This window comes from Opisthocomus hoazin, chromosome 27 (genome assembly GCF_030867145.1).
Source record: "Opisthocomus hoazin isolate bOpiHoa1 chromosome 27, bOpiHoa1.hap1, whole genome shotgun sequence".
Lineage (NCBI taxonomy): Eukaryota > Metazoa > Chordata > Aves > Opisthocomiformes > Opisthocomidae > Opisthocomus > Opisthocomus hoazin.
Window position 1 is genome coordinate 5880924 of NC_134440.1, and position 14027 is coordinate 5894950.

The 14027-nt window shown below is 42.3% G+C and overlaps 1 protein-coding gene across 1 annotated transcript in view; it reads right to left on the reverse strand.

Moving 5' to 3' along the window:
• Positions 1-14027, reverse strand: part of MLLT1 (MLLT1 super elongation complex subunit) — a 32138-nt gene that overhangs the window by 6551 nt on the left and 11560 nt on the right. The window contains exons 4-10 of the mRNA XM_075444027.1: positions 9873-10016; positions 8271-8396; positions 5990-6535; positions 2662-2743; positions 1837-1948; positions 439-538; positions 142-213 (exon numbers count right to left, since the gene is read on the reverse strand). Of these exons, the coding sequence (XP_075300142.1) occupies positions 142-213; positions 439-538; positions 1837-1948; positions 2662-2743; positions 5990-6535; positions 8271-8396; positions 9873-10016 (1182 nt within the window). The remainder of the gene's footprint in view (positions 1-141; positions 214-438; positions 539-1836; positions 1949-2661; positions 2744-5989; positions 6536-8270; positions 8397-9872; positions 10017-14027) is intronic.

The following is a 14027-nucleotide window of genomic DNA, read 5'->3' on the forward strand; positions in this document are numbered from 1 at the left end:
AGTCTGTCCTTTCAACATCTGTTTTTCACCATATGTCAAGACACAACAATCGGAACAGGCTAGGCTGACTCAAATTGTTTTCTACACAGAAATGTTAGTGAGCATCCAACAGTTCTATGATATGCAAATCTTCAAACACACCTTGTCATATGTTCCCTTCTTCAGGATCTTCTCTGGCTTGTTACAAGACTCTGGGCTTTTTCTTCCAGATGCCTGAAGATAAAATAAATCAATGTTAGGGACCAGAATTAGCTCATACAGCATAGTGGTTTAATGGTTTGCATGCACAGCACTGAACAGAGAGAAATTATCTGTCTAATGAAGAGAGTGAAATAGGGCAATTTTGGCGCAAGTCAGAACTATCACCATGGACTGAAGACAATGCAGGAACCAAGCGTGGTGGAAAGCAGCACTGCACGGGTATGTAGGATGCAATACCTTATTATTTGCTGGGGGCAGCTTCTGACCAGGAGGTGGCTCTCGACTTGGCAGGCAGGAATCTGCACTGTTATCACTGTCGCTGTCACTGAGGCTCAGTCTGAAAGACAAGCAGCCGAGAATTAGCTTCACCAGCTAACAGGACACTTACTTAGCTGTCAATTGAACCACACAGAGTTAAGAGAAATTATCTTCTTTATTATACACTACTAAATTGCCTGGGAGAAATGGTCAGTCTGTAATTTCCAGGAATCCCTTTTTTCCCAGCTGACATCACCTTTGCCATCTTCCATTCTCCAGGCAGGCACAATAGGGAGTTTTAGTTTACACATTACAGCTAGCAGTTCAACTCTTTCATACACAAATCCTCTTAGAACAACTGAGCAAGTACCACCTGATCATCACAAACCACAACTGCTCATTTTGGGGATTCATTCCAAGATCACCGAGTATCTGCATGAGAGGCTTGCCAACACCTCCACTGAGAACACAGGCAGAAAATGCATTCGGTGTTTCTGCTGTGACCTTTGAGATTTCCTATTTATTCACATTCTTCGTGTGACCCTACAGATGTCTTCTAGCAGGTATCCTATGTCTGATGAGCTTGAAAAAACCTGTTTATTACCTATCCCCTAAAGGTCTAAAAAATTTCCTTCAAAGTCTCTCCATTCCTGTTTGGCTGATAATGACAAATTGCAACAACAGATATTTTTTGGGTTTTTTTGGTAAAGATAAGCACGGTTTGAAATTTGCAGCTGCTGTCTGGGCCAAGCATTTGGTTTCAAACATTCAGCCTGCGACTCCAGGTTTTAGCTACAACAGCATTTCCTGAGGAGAGAAGGATGGAATTCAACTATTTCCACTGACTAAAGCAGGAAACAGCTGCTAATCAAGTCTCACGGGAGTCAGGTAACCAACTGTCAGCATGTACTATCAGCAAAGACTAAGACTCCTCAGGTTTGTACCAGTCGTACACAGTAAGAGCAGCACACATGCCGACAGCCTCCACAACACTCCTCTAATCTCCACAGATCAAAGGTGTTGCACACCATTCAGCTCAGCAGACATCTGAAGATGACAATTAGGTGACTATTTTAAGGGGCTCAGTCACTAACACCTGCAAGCTCAACACATATCACCCTTCCCAGTGGCTTCCTCTCTTTGAGCTCCAGTGATGGCTCCTCACCCAGTTCTGTTCTCACCCTGCTGTTTTCATTGACTGTGTCCCGACACGGTGCCAAGTACTCCACGCATCTGCCCTTTCTCTCCTTTTCTCACACTTTCCTCTCATGCATAGCCCGATCACTTTGACTACTCTCTCCAAACGGAGGCCATACAAAAAATACCAAACATGGAGGGAAAAAAAACCAAACATCTTTCTTCCCGATTTGTTACCACCTGGAATCCCGATTGACTGGGTTTGGTTTGACTGCTGCCTCTTCTCCAGAGGAGCTGTCATCATCGTCTGACTCCTCTGACTGCAGATCTTCCACCATGGAGCGCAGCGGGCCTGGAATCAGAGGGGAGAAAGCAATTCAACACTAGGACATGTGCAGCAGAACTCCATCTGAGCTATCTGATCCGAGCTCACTTAGTTATCGTCACGATACACCAAGATTTCTCAAGAAGATGTCGCTGGTATTTTCATTTTGCACAGAGATATTGCTAAAACACTGTATTCCAGTCTCAAAACTAAAGCACAGCTGACAAACTTTATAACTGCTGTAGAGCCACCCTAGCCTCCACACAGCATTTGCTAAGGTTAGAACATTTACTATTGCCACAATATTATCTCTTTGGATTACCAGTGGAGGAATCTGAAAAAAAAGCTATGCTATGTGCTGGCAAAGTGATGAATGCCACATTTATAATTTTCAATAAAACATATATGAGACTGGAGGAGAAATATTCCAGTGACACTATAGATGAAGCAGCAAACACATCTATAAACCTAGGCAGAAACTAAAGTCAATAGGGAAAGAACCAAATCCAGAGAGAGACCCTACTCATAAATTAACTGCCAAAACAAGAAAAATACTTGTTCATGATTATGCTATGATATTATTGCCTTTTCTTGCTGAAGCATCACAGCTTCAACACATGGTTGCATACAAGAAATCATATTAGCCTTATATATGATGCTGGGAAAACAGATCTAATTCTCACAAGCCTTATAAGGTTACGCAAGGAAGATTTTAACAAATTTTATTTCTTGCCACACACCTTGACTGTGGTTCTGAGATGGTTCGAAATCAGAGTCAGAGCTGGAGTCGGAGCTGGAGCTGGAAGGGCTGGACTGGACAGACTTAACCCCCCATAAAAGGGAAAAAAAGAAAAAGAATCTTAATCTTTCGAATCCAGAAAACTGGTGCAGAGCACAAAGCACAGCGAGACAGAAGTATCTGAGCACTCCACAACACCACACATCACTGAAGGCAGTTCTTGGAATTACAAAAAACACACAAAATGCAAGGCAAATAAAAACAACCTTTATGAAAATTTTGATGCACTGTAACTCAGTGCTCCTGGGCAGTAGTATCAACAGCTCCCACCAAAACCCTTCATGCCACTAGTTTCAAATAGCCTCAAGTGACGAAAAATAGCATCTTAAAAATGTCAAAGTGAAAAATCCCTTACTTTAAAATGGGAAAGATGACTAGCATACAACCTAGCACAACCGTCACAGTCGTCTTAAAAAGTCTATTTATAGTAACCCACCAACATTCCCTCTGGACACCTCATACTGATCATTAAACATGGAAAGGATGCCTATCCTAACTAGCTCAACTGACTCCAAAATTAGCTCTAATTTATTACTATACCCTCAAAACAGTTGTTTCTACACCAATTTGAGCAATCCACTGTACTGTTTCCTATTTATGGTGAGAACATGAACAGAAACCAGCTAAACTGTGGTGAAACCAACTCCACTGACTGTCAGCATTCAGCAGAAATGCCAGGAGCATACTATGCATTAAGAGTGAGTAAAAGTTATAATGAACCACTGCTAACAACAACATCTAGAAACAAAGTTTCAGTACTACCTATGTTTTTAACGTACAATCAGATGCTGTACAGCAATCACATGCTTTAGCCTAAGGACCACGAGGTGGCAGCGGAGGCTAAGTCAACTATTTGATCCCCAATAGTCACAACGACTGTTGCAATAATCTTAAAGGGGGTTTTTTTGTTACACAGTAGGATCTAGTTTGAAGATTCTCAGTGTACTGTAATATTATCTTGCCTTTTTAAAAGCATTCCCTGGAAATTTAGCATTTCATTGCACCATTCCTGGAAATGCACCTATTACTTCCACTACCAAATCCCAATGCTAGAAAAATCACACGTTCCCATTGATCAGTAACCTTTATAAGAGGAAGTGTTAATACTATAAAAACATTGTAAACAGGCAGAAAGATGCACATCAGCAGCTCTGGGCATTAATAAGTTGAAAGTGGCAGCAGGACTTTCATCCCAATACCACACCTCCCTATCCAAGCATTGTTAAGAGTTTCATTTATTCAACCGTAAGAAGGCAGGGAAAACTGTCAAAAAGTGGTATTACAACCATTGTGAACTATTCAGTAGCAAAGCAGAATAATTTAACAATTCCAATATCTGATATATGGGCACACCGCAGCAGCCCTATTTATTTAGAAAAATGACAACGTGAAAGTTAAGAGTAATATTTTCAAGATAAGGGAGCACAGCCCTTGTGTCCTACCTGCAGGTACAATCCTAACATCCTTCATTCCTGATAATCTAGCAGGTGTTCCCTTACAAATGACTCACTAGGACCTAAGAAGCAGAAGCTGGAAGGTGCACAGACCCCCGCCTCCCCTTTTGCCATTAACCCTGTCAGCTACTTCCACCATTTCAGAGGCATCAAGCTGGACATGCTCTGCATGCTCAGGCTGCCGTCATGTCACCATGATATGACAAAAGCACATGCCAACAATGGAAAAAAGCAATCCTGCCCCCACATGTCAGCCTCTCCCTTTTGTCAGCACCAGCATTTAGGCAGCCAAGCATGAGGCCAGTTCAGGGAACTGGACTTCATGGGGGAAGGAAAGGAAAAAAAGGAAGGAAAGGAAAAAAAGGAAGGAAAGGAAAAAAAGGAAGGAAAGGAAAAAAAGGAAGGAAAGGAAAAAAAGGAAGGAAAGGAAAAAAAGGAAGGAAAGGAAAAAAAGGAAGGAAAGGAAAAAAAGGAAGGAAAGGAAAAAAAGGAAAGAAAGGAAAAAGTAAAAAAAGGAAAAAAAATAAAAAAGAAAGAAAAAAAAAAGACAACCAGCTTTCAGCAAGAGCTGGAATGGAAGGAGAAACTCCTCCAGCCCACTGCAAAGTCACACGAGCACTCACGCCAGCAGCACAAATGAGAGCAAGACTGTTCCTTTCAACAACAGCCTGCAAAGATGTCAACTCAAAGCACTCGGAGTCGCAGCCTCAGAGCGTGTTGCACAATACGTTGGCTGCAGCAGCAAAGCTGATTTAAGAGTTTCCGGGCCCCAGTCCACCTCCAGCTGCTCATTTGCTTTAGTGATGTGGCTTACCACACAGATCCACAAACAGCTGTACCAGTACAAACGGCGGAGTAGCAAACTGCAGCGTTGGGAGCAAAAAGAACCCCCCAGGGTGGAAGAAGAACTCATTCAGACTTCTCTGCCGCTGCCAATGCATTATGCAGTTATACCCTTAAGCTTCAAGTTCCACAAAAACCTAACCTGATCTGACTGGCAGCTGCCACGGTTCCCCCTCCACCACACGGAGTATTTCTACCCTCCTTCTGGGCTAGCACTCAAATACCTCTGTCAGGCATCCAGCAGACACGAGGGCTGGTGCAAGAGAGGACACAGAAGCATAGAAAGCTTGGTGGGGGCGGGCCAGGACTGCAGACGACGCTGTGGAACCACAACCCCAGTTTGTGGTTTCACGGAACAGTCTAAAGAGCACTATCAGCTTACAGCTGCGTTGCGAGTCCCAAGGGGATGGATGACACCTAAGAAATAATGAAGTACAAGACACTCGGGACTTCACAGAGATCAGCAGAGTGCAGAAGCTCGCAGCAAGGGCCACGTATCTGGTACAGAAATGACAGGCCTGCTACACACTGGTGCACTTGAGGTATACAGCTACAAGCAGAGAGGAGCTGCCTCTTTTTAATGCACAAGCTATACACATTTAATCAATCTGGAAAAAAAAAAACTTTGCAGAGTAACTTGAATTAACACTTCCCCAATGAACTCTTCTACTGGGAACTCCTTGAAAACAAAAATCCTTTCAGAAGGAAACACATTAATACTTACTGTATCATGGTGCTGATTAAATCATAACACACATTGTCCCTAGAAGATTTATTCTAGTAAAACAAATCTTTCTAGAAGTGGCCAGTAGGAAGCAGTTCAAAAATTCATGCAACATTATCCTGTGAATCCAATTATAGAAGATACATGGCTTCTTTATAGCAAATACAAAATATACAAGCGAAAAGTAGTGAGAATTTGGATTTGTGTCCATGCTTACAAATTCCAGTAAAGGACAAACCCCTACTCACCTCTGACTTGAAAGAGGTTTCATCCTCTGAATTTGACTCCTCCATTTCCACAGGCTTTTTGATCTCCTTCGCCTCACTTTCAGATTTTACCTTTTCCACTTTGGCATTCATCTTCTCCTTGGTTTGTTTCTTCTCTGGATATGAGGAAGATGAGGTTCTGGGTGATGTCCCTAGGATATTCTTTACTCCTTTGGAGCTACTCTTTTTTTGTTTTTTGGCACTAGGCTTTGGTGACTCCACATTGGAGGGCCTCTTGCTGGAAGACTTTAACTCCGGCTGTGGCCCACCCTTTGGAGAAGTGTTCTCCAGTTTGGTCTCCTTCACGGCCAGTTTTGGTTCCTTGAAAGCAGCTTTTGGAGGTGCCTTCTCCTCCTTAGGCAGTTTGTTCTCAGTTGGTTTTCTGGAGGAGTCCTTCAAAGGCTTGTTTTGTTCTCTTTCAAGGTCTTTGGAGGAGCTTTTGCTCTCGGAGTCTTTTCTTGGCCTCTCTCTGTGCTCCTTGGTTACTTTGTGTGGCTTGGATGCCTTGCTGCTCTCCTTGTTTGCATCCTAAAATTCAGCAACAGAAACATGCAAGCTAGGCATGAAATTGAAGCTCTGCATAGAATTGTACAATACATTCTCACAAATCACACCGAAGCATTTGTTTCATGTGGACATCCACCCACAGATGGCTAATGTACTTCTCTACCTCCGAGGCAGACATCTAGATTTCCCTAAAGCTGATGGACAGAAGTTGACAGTAGGCACTTAAACATCTACATTAGGACACAATGAAACATGTTTCACAAATGCCTGTTCCTTTCCAGGGTCTACAAACATCTACGGATGTTTAATTCAGATTTAATCTGCAGTGTTAACACCTGAAGCCAGGTAAGAGGAAACTCATTCTAGCTGTGTTACACTAAGTCATGCTTCACACCACATTTTAGGGAAAATAAACCCAGCAACTAAAGAGATTTTTTTTTAAGATTAAATCACATCCATGGCAGCTGCAAGTTATGTGCACAGCCTAGCCCCCAACTCACCACCACAAGAACACAGCAACTTGACAAAAATACTGAATGTCCCCACAACCACAGAGAGCCAGTCTCTGATACCAGCAGGCATTTTATCACCTTAAATAAGAGCTTCAAGACACCAACCCTTAGGACCCTGCCCATCCTAAGAGTCAGGGGCACGTGAAGGCAAAGGACTACTTCCCTTTGTGAATTATATGTGACCTCAAAACGCTTACAGAAATGGGTCTTGAGGGAAGACACTGGCGTATGAACTGGACACATTGAGGTGCGAACTCACATGCACCTCGAGGGAAACCTGAAGGAAAAGAAGCAGCAGACTACTGTCTCTGGCTACTGGCAATTTTCACCAGAGCCTGTGTCGGAGCCCTTCTGTTCTGTCTTCTCTGTTTTCTAATGCTTAATTCCTGACCAAAATTAAATCAGCCACTAACAGATAAGTCATCTTTATTCTGTTTCATAACATCAACATCAGAAGACATTACTGAAGTGCCAGAAGTGTTTAGAGCCTCGAACAAAATGAATAGCAGAATTGAATTGCATGATAAAATGAATTTCTGTTAATATTTGTGACTGTTCAGGCTGATAAAGTGTATGTAATCGCTTCAAAACACATCGCCTGTGGATTGTTTCTCCTATGCAGAATCACACAAAAATAGCTTCATCACACAAGTGAAAAAGAAAGCTGACGTTTCTTCTGAAGTCTCAAGAACTCGATATTGCTGGATGCAAACATCAAATCCTGAGACCGCTAGTTTGAGAAGTGCAGCATATTCTATGTTCTGGACCTTCTAAGGTCTTTATACCACAACCCTAAGTAGTCCCAATGACAGAGGAAGTGCTCACTCTCTACTCGGCCTTGCTGCCAAGAGATCAAAATCCCCCAGGACTCAGAGCACAACTTTACATGACAGACAGTGAAAGAGCCCTGTAATTCTCTTCAGCATGAAGGATGCAAGTCAGAACAGAGAGGACTTCATTCAACTTTATCGCTGTAGCAGTTCAGGAGGAAGATATGGTTCACAAAAAATCCCCAGTCTTGAACATTTAATTTTCTTTTCAAAATTTCCCTGTAGAGAAGTCTAGCAAATCAGACAAAGGCCTCCTAAATTAGCTAAGTTCCAGACCATTAGCTAGTGAACTACAGAGTATAAGGAAGTCTTCAGAATCGGAAGTAGACAGAAACAGCGGCTAAACAAGCTCTTAGCAGTAAGTCTGGAAAGACTTCCTCACCTCAGGATGACACAAAAGCATGCTTCACTGACCTTCGACCCATGGGATGGTTTGGTTTTCTTGGGATCAGAGAAGGCAGAGAGTGGTATTGTGGGTAACATCGGATAATCGGGACTTGGCCTTGAAACGGTTTCTGCTCCTTCTGGCATGACCATCACCTAGTAGTAGAGAGGAGACAAGTTATGTAAGAGTAAAGCTGCATGGACTATTAACGCATGATTATGTTAAGTCATGTTACGTTATTATGTTAACATGTTATGTTACTTTGCTCAGTTAACACCCTATTATACCTCTTCTGAATGTTTTTTTCCCCCCCCAGCTTTATTAAAGGCCATAAAAAGATATTATCTAGGTAATGCTCACTTTCAAGGCAACTGCTCAAATACAGAACACTAAAGCCACACAAATTAAAAAGAAAGGCAACACGCACTATCAAGAGAACACCAATATTCTGAGCACAAGCAGGCAATAAAGCTCTGGACAAGAACTGTGTGTTCTGCTGCAATGGCTCTTATGCTCCTAACAGGCAGCAAGGTAAATCTGGAAGCTATGAGCAAGATTTCATCAATTTAAGAGAAGCTGAATTCATTCGGGGGGGGGGGGGGAAGCAGCAGGCCTTGGGTCTCTCCCGTAAGATCTTAACACCAAGCACTGAGCTCACTGAAACACCTTCCTTCTTACCTCCCCTGTATTGTCAGAACAATCCTGTTGAAAATTTCCACTAGATGATCAGCACCAAAAGTGATTTACAGAGATTTATTATCGACAAACCTCCCCATAGCTTTTTTACTTTTTCAGGATAGAAACATGTTTCTCAGAAGAAAATTTTGCCAACAATTAAGACCATCTTGAAAAAAGTCCTTAACAGAACATAATTACACATTACTATACATAGGGGTGTCTCAGAATACAGTCTTGACATTCTCTGTCTGGTTAAAAACTTCATGCACTTTGCGGCTTGCGCTAATTTGCCTAGATCTTGTAGCTACCATTTCTTTAGCCTACCACTGCATATTATTTTCCCAGAAGTAAGAGTTCATCCACTCTAGCAACACATATCTTATTGTAACTTCAAGAGTATATCTATTTTTATCCTCCCACATCCATTTTCACTCTAAATTCTAATACTTTTCCTTAATTTTTTTATTATCTAAGCCACAAGCAGCCGACCTCAGATTTGAAGGACAATTACTGACCAGGAAGCGCTAAGTATTAAGCATTCCTGTGGCAAAATGAGTAAGGAATAGACTGGAAGCCTCTCCCTTTTCTTGAGCTCTTCTATACTGATACAGCTCACAACACTAGGAAGGTCACAGATAACGCGAACTGCCTGATGGACAGCGCGTAACATCCACAGAACATCTCCATTTACAGCGGGGTTTTAGTGCTTTGATATTAGTGGTCACATCTAAATTGAAAAATCAAGTACGACCAATCAAACAAGCAATGGTTTAGTTCTGCTTCAAGTGCTGCAGTCATATAACCAGGAGTAAAAATTGCCTGGGTCATCCTTTAGAGGAAGGTAGGAAACTGTAGCCTCCTGGGCTGCAGCCAGAAAGGAACCCCAGAGCCAAATGAGATCACGACACAATTTAGCAGAACCTCTTCAGATCTCCAGTCCCTCCGGCACTTACCCCTCCAGCCTTAATGAGTTTGCGCCTGAATTCCTTGGTGGGGTTGTTGAAAGTCAGTTTCTCACAACGAAGGTGGTTCACAGGTGGATTTCCCTCCAAGTTTAAGAACAGGTCATATGTGAAACAAACCTTTTTAGGCTCCTCCTAAAAACAAGAAAGACTTTGGGAAAACAGAAGCAAGCACACAAAGGCAGAGGATTCAGTCACTCCTGAAAATCTCAAATAAACCTCTGAGAAAGCGTTGCATTCATAAAGTTTTTCACCATGAGATCACAAAGCTAGAAAATAAACTATTTGTGCCTGAAGTTAACATACCATTCATCACAAACTCAGGCACGGCTTTTCACCGCAAAAGAAATGCACAGACAAGGATACTGACTGACTATTGTCTGTTTAAAGTCGTTCCAGTCATCCTAGGAAAGCAGATTCACAAGCTTTATCCACTACACTGTTTTCACTGACATTCAGATCCTATCCTTCCTTTGGGAAGCAACTGAACTGGAAGTATCAATATTAAGAAAAGCATAATCCTTTGTTTAGAAAGGGAACAACTTCCAAACTCACAGGATCTCTGTGGGTACTGAGAAAAGATTAAACGCAATGGTAAAAGGATGACTCATTTTTGTAAAATCCTTTTCAATATGCATATTGCAGGGGCTGAATGGGAAGAGATCCTAGGCTTTTGAACTTTCCAAGGGCACTTTCACTGAAGAAATCCGGAGTTTCTATGCATGGTGGGGATCATCTGCGCCTCACTGGTTTTGTTCCACCTGCTGCAGAAGCACAGCGAACACTCTGCATTTGCAGCACAGAATGGAAGAAATCGCTTCCTTTTTGTCTCCTGAAATTGCAAATATTGCACAGTACTCATGTATCACAAATAACAGTATGACGTTTCCTGGTATTATCTTGTATTCTGCATTTCAAGAGGCAAATTCAAAATGTGGCAGAAGAGACTCTCCCTGCAAACCACACAGAGCCTACAGTACATTGAGTATTTACATGAATGCATCCCACATGCCTCATTCAATGCGCAACATCAAGCAGCTGCACAGCAGTCTCTTCCACAATTCATATCCAGCAGCTTGATTTCCTGGTGGAGTTGCATTGTTGTATGGGAACAGACGCCGCAGGCTTTTAGCCCAAGCCATTAGATTTGCTGAAAATAGGCTGAAGCGTCAAACGGCTTCAGACCACACCGATTCCTGCTGTTTGCTTGGTGGATACTAACATTGCTAAAGAAGCCATTTCTCGTACAAACTAAACCCCTAGTAACAAAAAAGTGTGGTAACCATACCTGGTTTCCATCAAAGTCAGTACCCTAAACCCACCTGGGAGTCAAGGACTTGGGTCCCAACTCCCCAAACAGGGGAAGGCAGACATCTAAGCAGACACATACAATAGAATCGTCTCCCATTAATAAGCAAGCACACACCACCAACACGAGGGTCTTCAGACCCTCTTTTGGAAAAGTCCTGAAGAATCTACGCACACTTGACAGGGTTCAATGTCAACTAAAACACGTGAATAGGAAGAAAAATACTTGCAAAGTACACTGCCTTGTCATTTTCCTCTTTTCTGCAACCATTCTCATTAACTGAATCATTAGTGAGCTCTGCATGTGAGTGCTTACACTGGAGTTCAAACAGCAGCTGTAAAGGGTCCCTCAAAGTCTAATAAACTTAAATGAAGGATGAATAGAAATCCAAATGTGGCCTAAGAATGGTTTCTAAAACGCTTTTCCTAGTTTACAACAACGAATAAAATGATCTTGGACATATTAGCAAAAGCAGGCTTTAGTCAAAAGCTGTTACACTATCACATTATCAGAGCTCTGCTTTGTCATCTATCTGCTTGCAGAGCAGGAGAGGGGCAGCAGATTCTTTTCCCTTTTATCTTAGATATCCCATTTTTTTATATAGACTCAAATGCAGAGAACCTCCCAAATATTTATTGTATATCTGTTGAAGAGCTTCCACTTTTTGTAAAATTAAGACAGTTTTTCAGTGAGATTTTTCTCCAACTCAGAAATCACAACCGCCCTGGGAACCGAGCCCTAGCCAAGTACCCTGATCATTAAAATCTCCTTTGTATCGCCTCAGGCCATCAGAAGCCCCCCACCCAACCGAATAGTTAAGATTACAGCACTTCTAAAAGAACGAGTACAAAAGTCTCAAAGCAAAAAGCTACAAATAAACATTCTTTCCTTTACTGCCTTCACAGACAGCTAATGATTACAGCTCCAGACACTCCAAAGCTTAACCCATCCGGTCCTCTGTTAACGGTTCTTCCCTCCAAACAACCATCAAGGGCGGGGGGGGGGGGGGGGGGGGCGGGGGGCGGGGGGGGGGGGGGACACGGCACGGAAAAAAAAGGAGGGCGAACCCCAAGGAAAATCTCTCTCAATTGACCTGGACCTACACATCCTCTAACTTTAAACGGAAAGCCACACTGAATCCACAGTGCCACACTTCAAAGCCTTTCTAAATAACACGCTGGGATCTACATACCCTGCTGCCTGGAACTGCAACAGAGCGTGGGTACTTTTTCACCCTACAAACTTGGGTCCAGGCAGTCTGCTTTCATACTGCAACACCACTTTACGTACTCCTGCTACACAGGCAAGCCAAGCCTCACTCTGCGTTGATTCCACCTTCTGATATTCAACCCTTGATGTCAACGAGTAAAACTAAAAATGGGAGACTTACTTTCTGTGGATATTTTGTTGCTCTCCGAGACCCTAAGCTTTGCTAAGGGGTCTTACTTCCAAGAAAGGCTTTAGAAAGGATAGAACAGATCCATTTCTAACTGGTATTGTGGTTATTCAGATTAAAATTCAATGGTCCATTTGGACGTGAAATGGCTAACCTTGTATGGGACCTCTGAGCAAGCCACCTTAGAATCTCATTTTATATCTGCCCCCTAAATCTCATATGTCAGAGAAGTAAACTAGAAACCTGTACCACAAAGCTAGGGCCAAGCACTTCTTTGCAGCTGCTGTAGATTTCTGTCCATCCAGTGAATCCCCTACTCCACCTCCAGTCTCCAAAGCTGAGTACATTACACTTTATCTTTACTGTTTTCCAGCTTCCTGTCTGCACTGACTGCAACTGCACCGTTACGAACGCTGTCCTTCGTTTATTTTTCTTCTGAGTTCTGAAGTAATGGGTTAAAGTCCTTTTGGCACTTTTTGTAAAAGAAGGAATTATTCAAAGTCTTTTGTTAAAATTTCCTTGTCCTGTTTTTAAGGCAGGGTGTGCCCTTTGCCACTTAACACAAATAAAAAGAATTTCACTGGTAGCGTGCGCATAAAGCTCATAAATAACTTTTAGAAAGCCATAAAACAAAATTATCTACAAAAATCTAGCACACCAAGGAAGCAGACTCATGGTTATTCAATAACTATAACATCTGACGCTACTTCCCTTTTGCCATAGATCCAGCCTGACAGAGTCATTTATCCGTAACCGGTCCATAACGCCTGTATAAATGAAACCCCCTTTCCAGGCTTGTACAACCTGTTTGACTAGTCTTCCACTCCACTTCCAGACAGGACATTTAAAAGTGAATAGCCCAATATTCATTTTTTGAAGCAAGCAGCCTTACGCTACACTCTTGCTAACAAGTCCATGAACATCCTTATCTTTTTTTAAGATTCTACAGGGTTAAGTAAAATAACAGAGAACAGCATTTTTGAACTCTTTCTCATCTAAAGCTTACCACTTTGTTTAAAAATTAGGAAAACACACTCACTGGTCAAAGGCAAGCATTTAATAACCTGCTAGCTCTTACAAATACATAATATGATGCTGGCACAGCTGGTGAAGCTGCTATGTTCGATGCTTCCTTGCCAGACAAGGAAGATGCCTATCAATGTGCTACACTGAAGGGCTACTGAAACACACACAGCCTGGGTGTTTCGGCCAGGAAAACAGTCTGCTCAGATAGAAGAGTGGGTAAACTGATAATAGGTACTAATCTATGACAGAAAAAGCTAGAAAAGATTCACCACACATCAGCAGCACAAAAGAAAGTGCTGCAGGTTCGGTAAGTGAGATGATACAGAACATTTGTGAGCAACAAATGCTTCCACTTAAAGCCTAGACAAAATGACAAGTGTTACTCCCCCTTTCGCAACTTTCAACAACACTGACT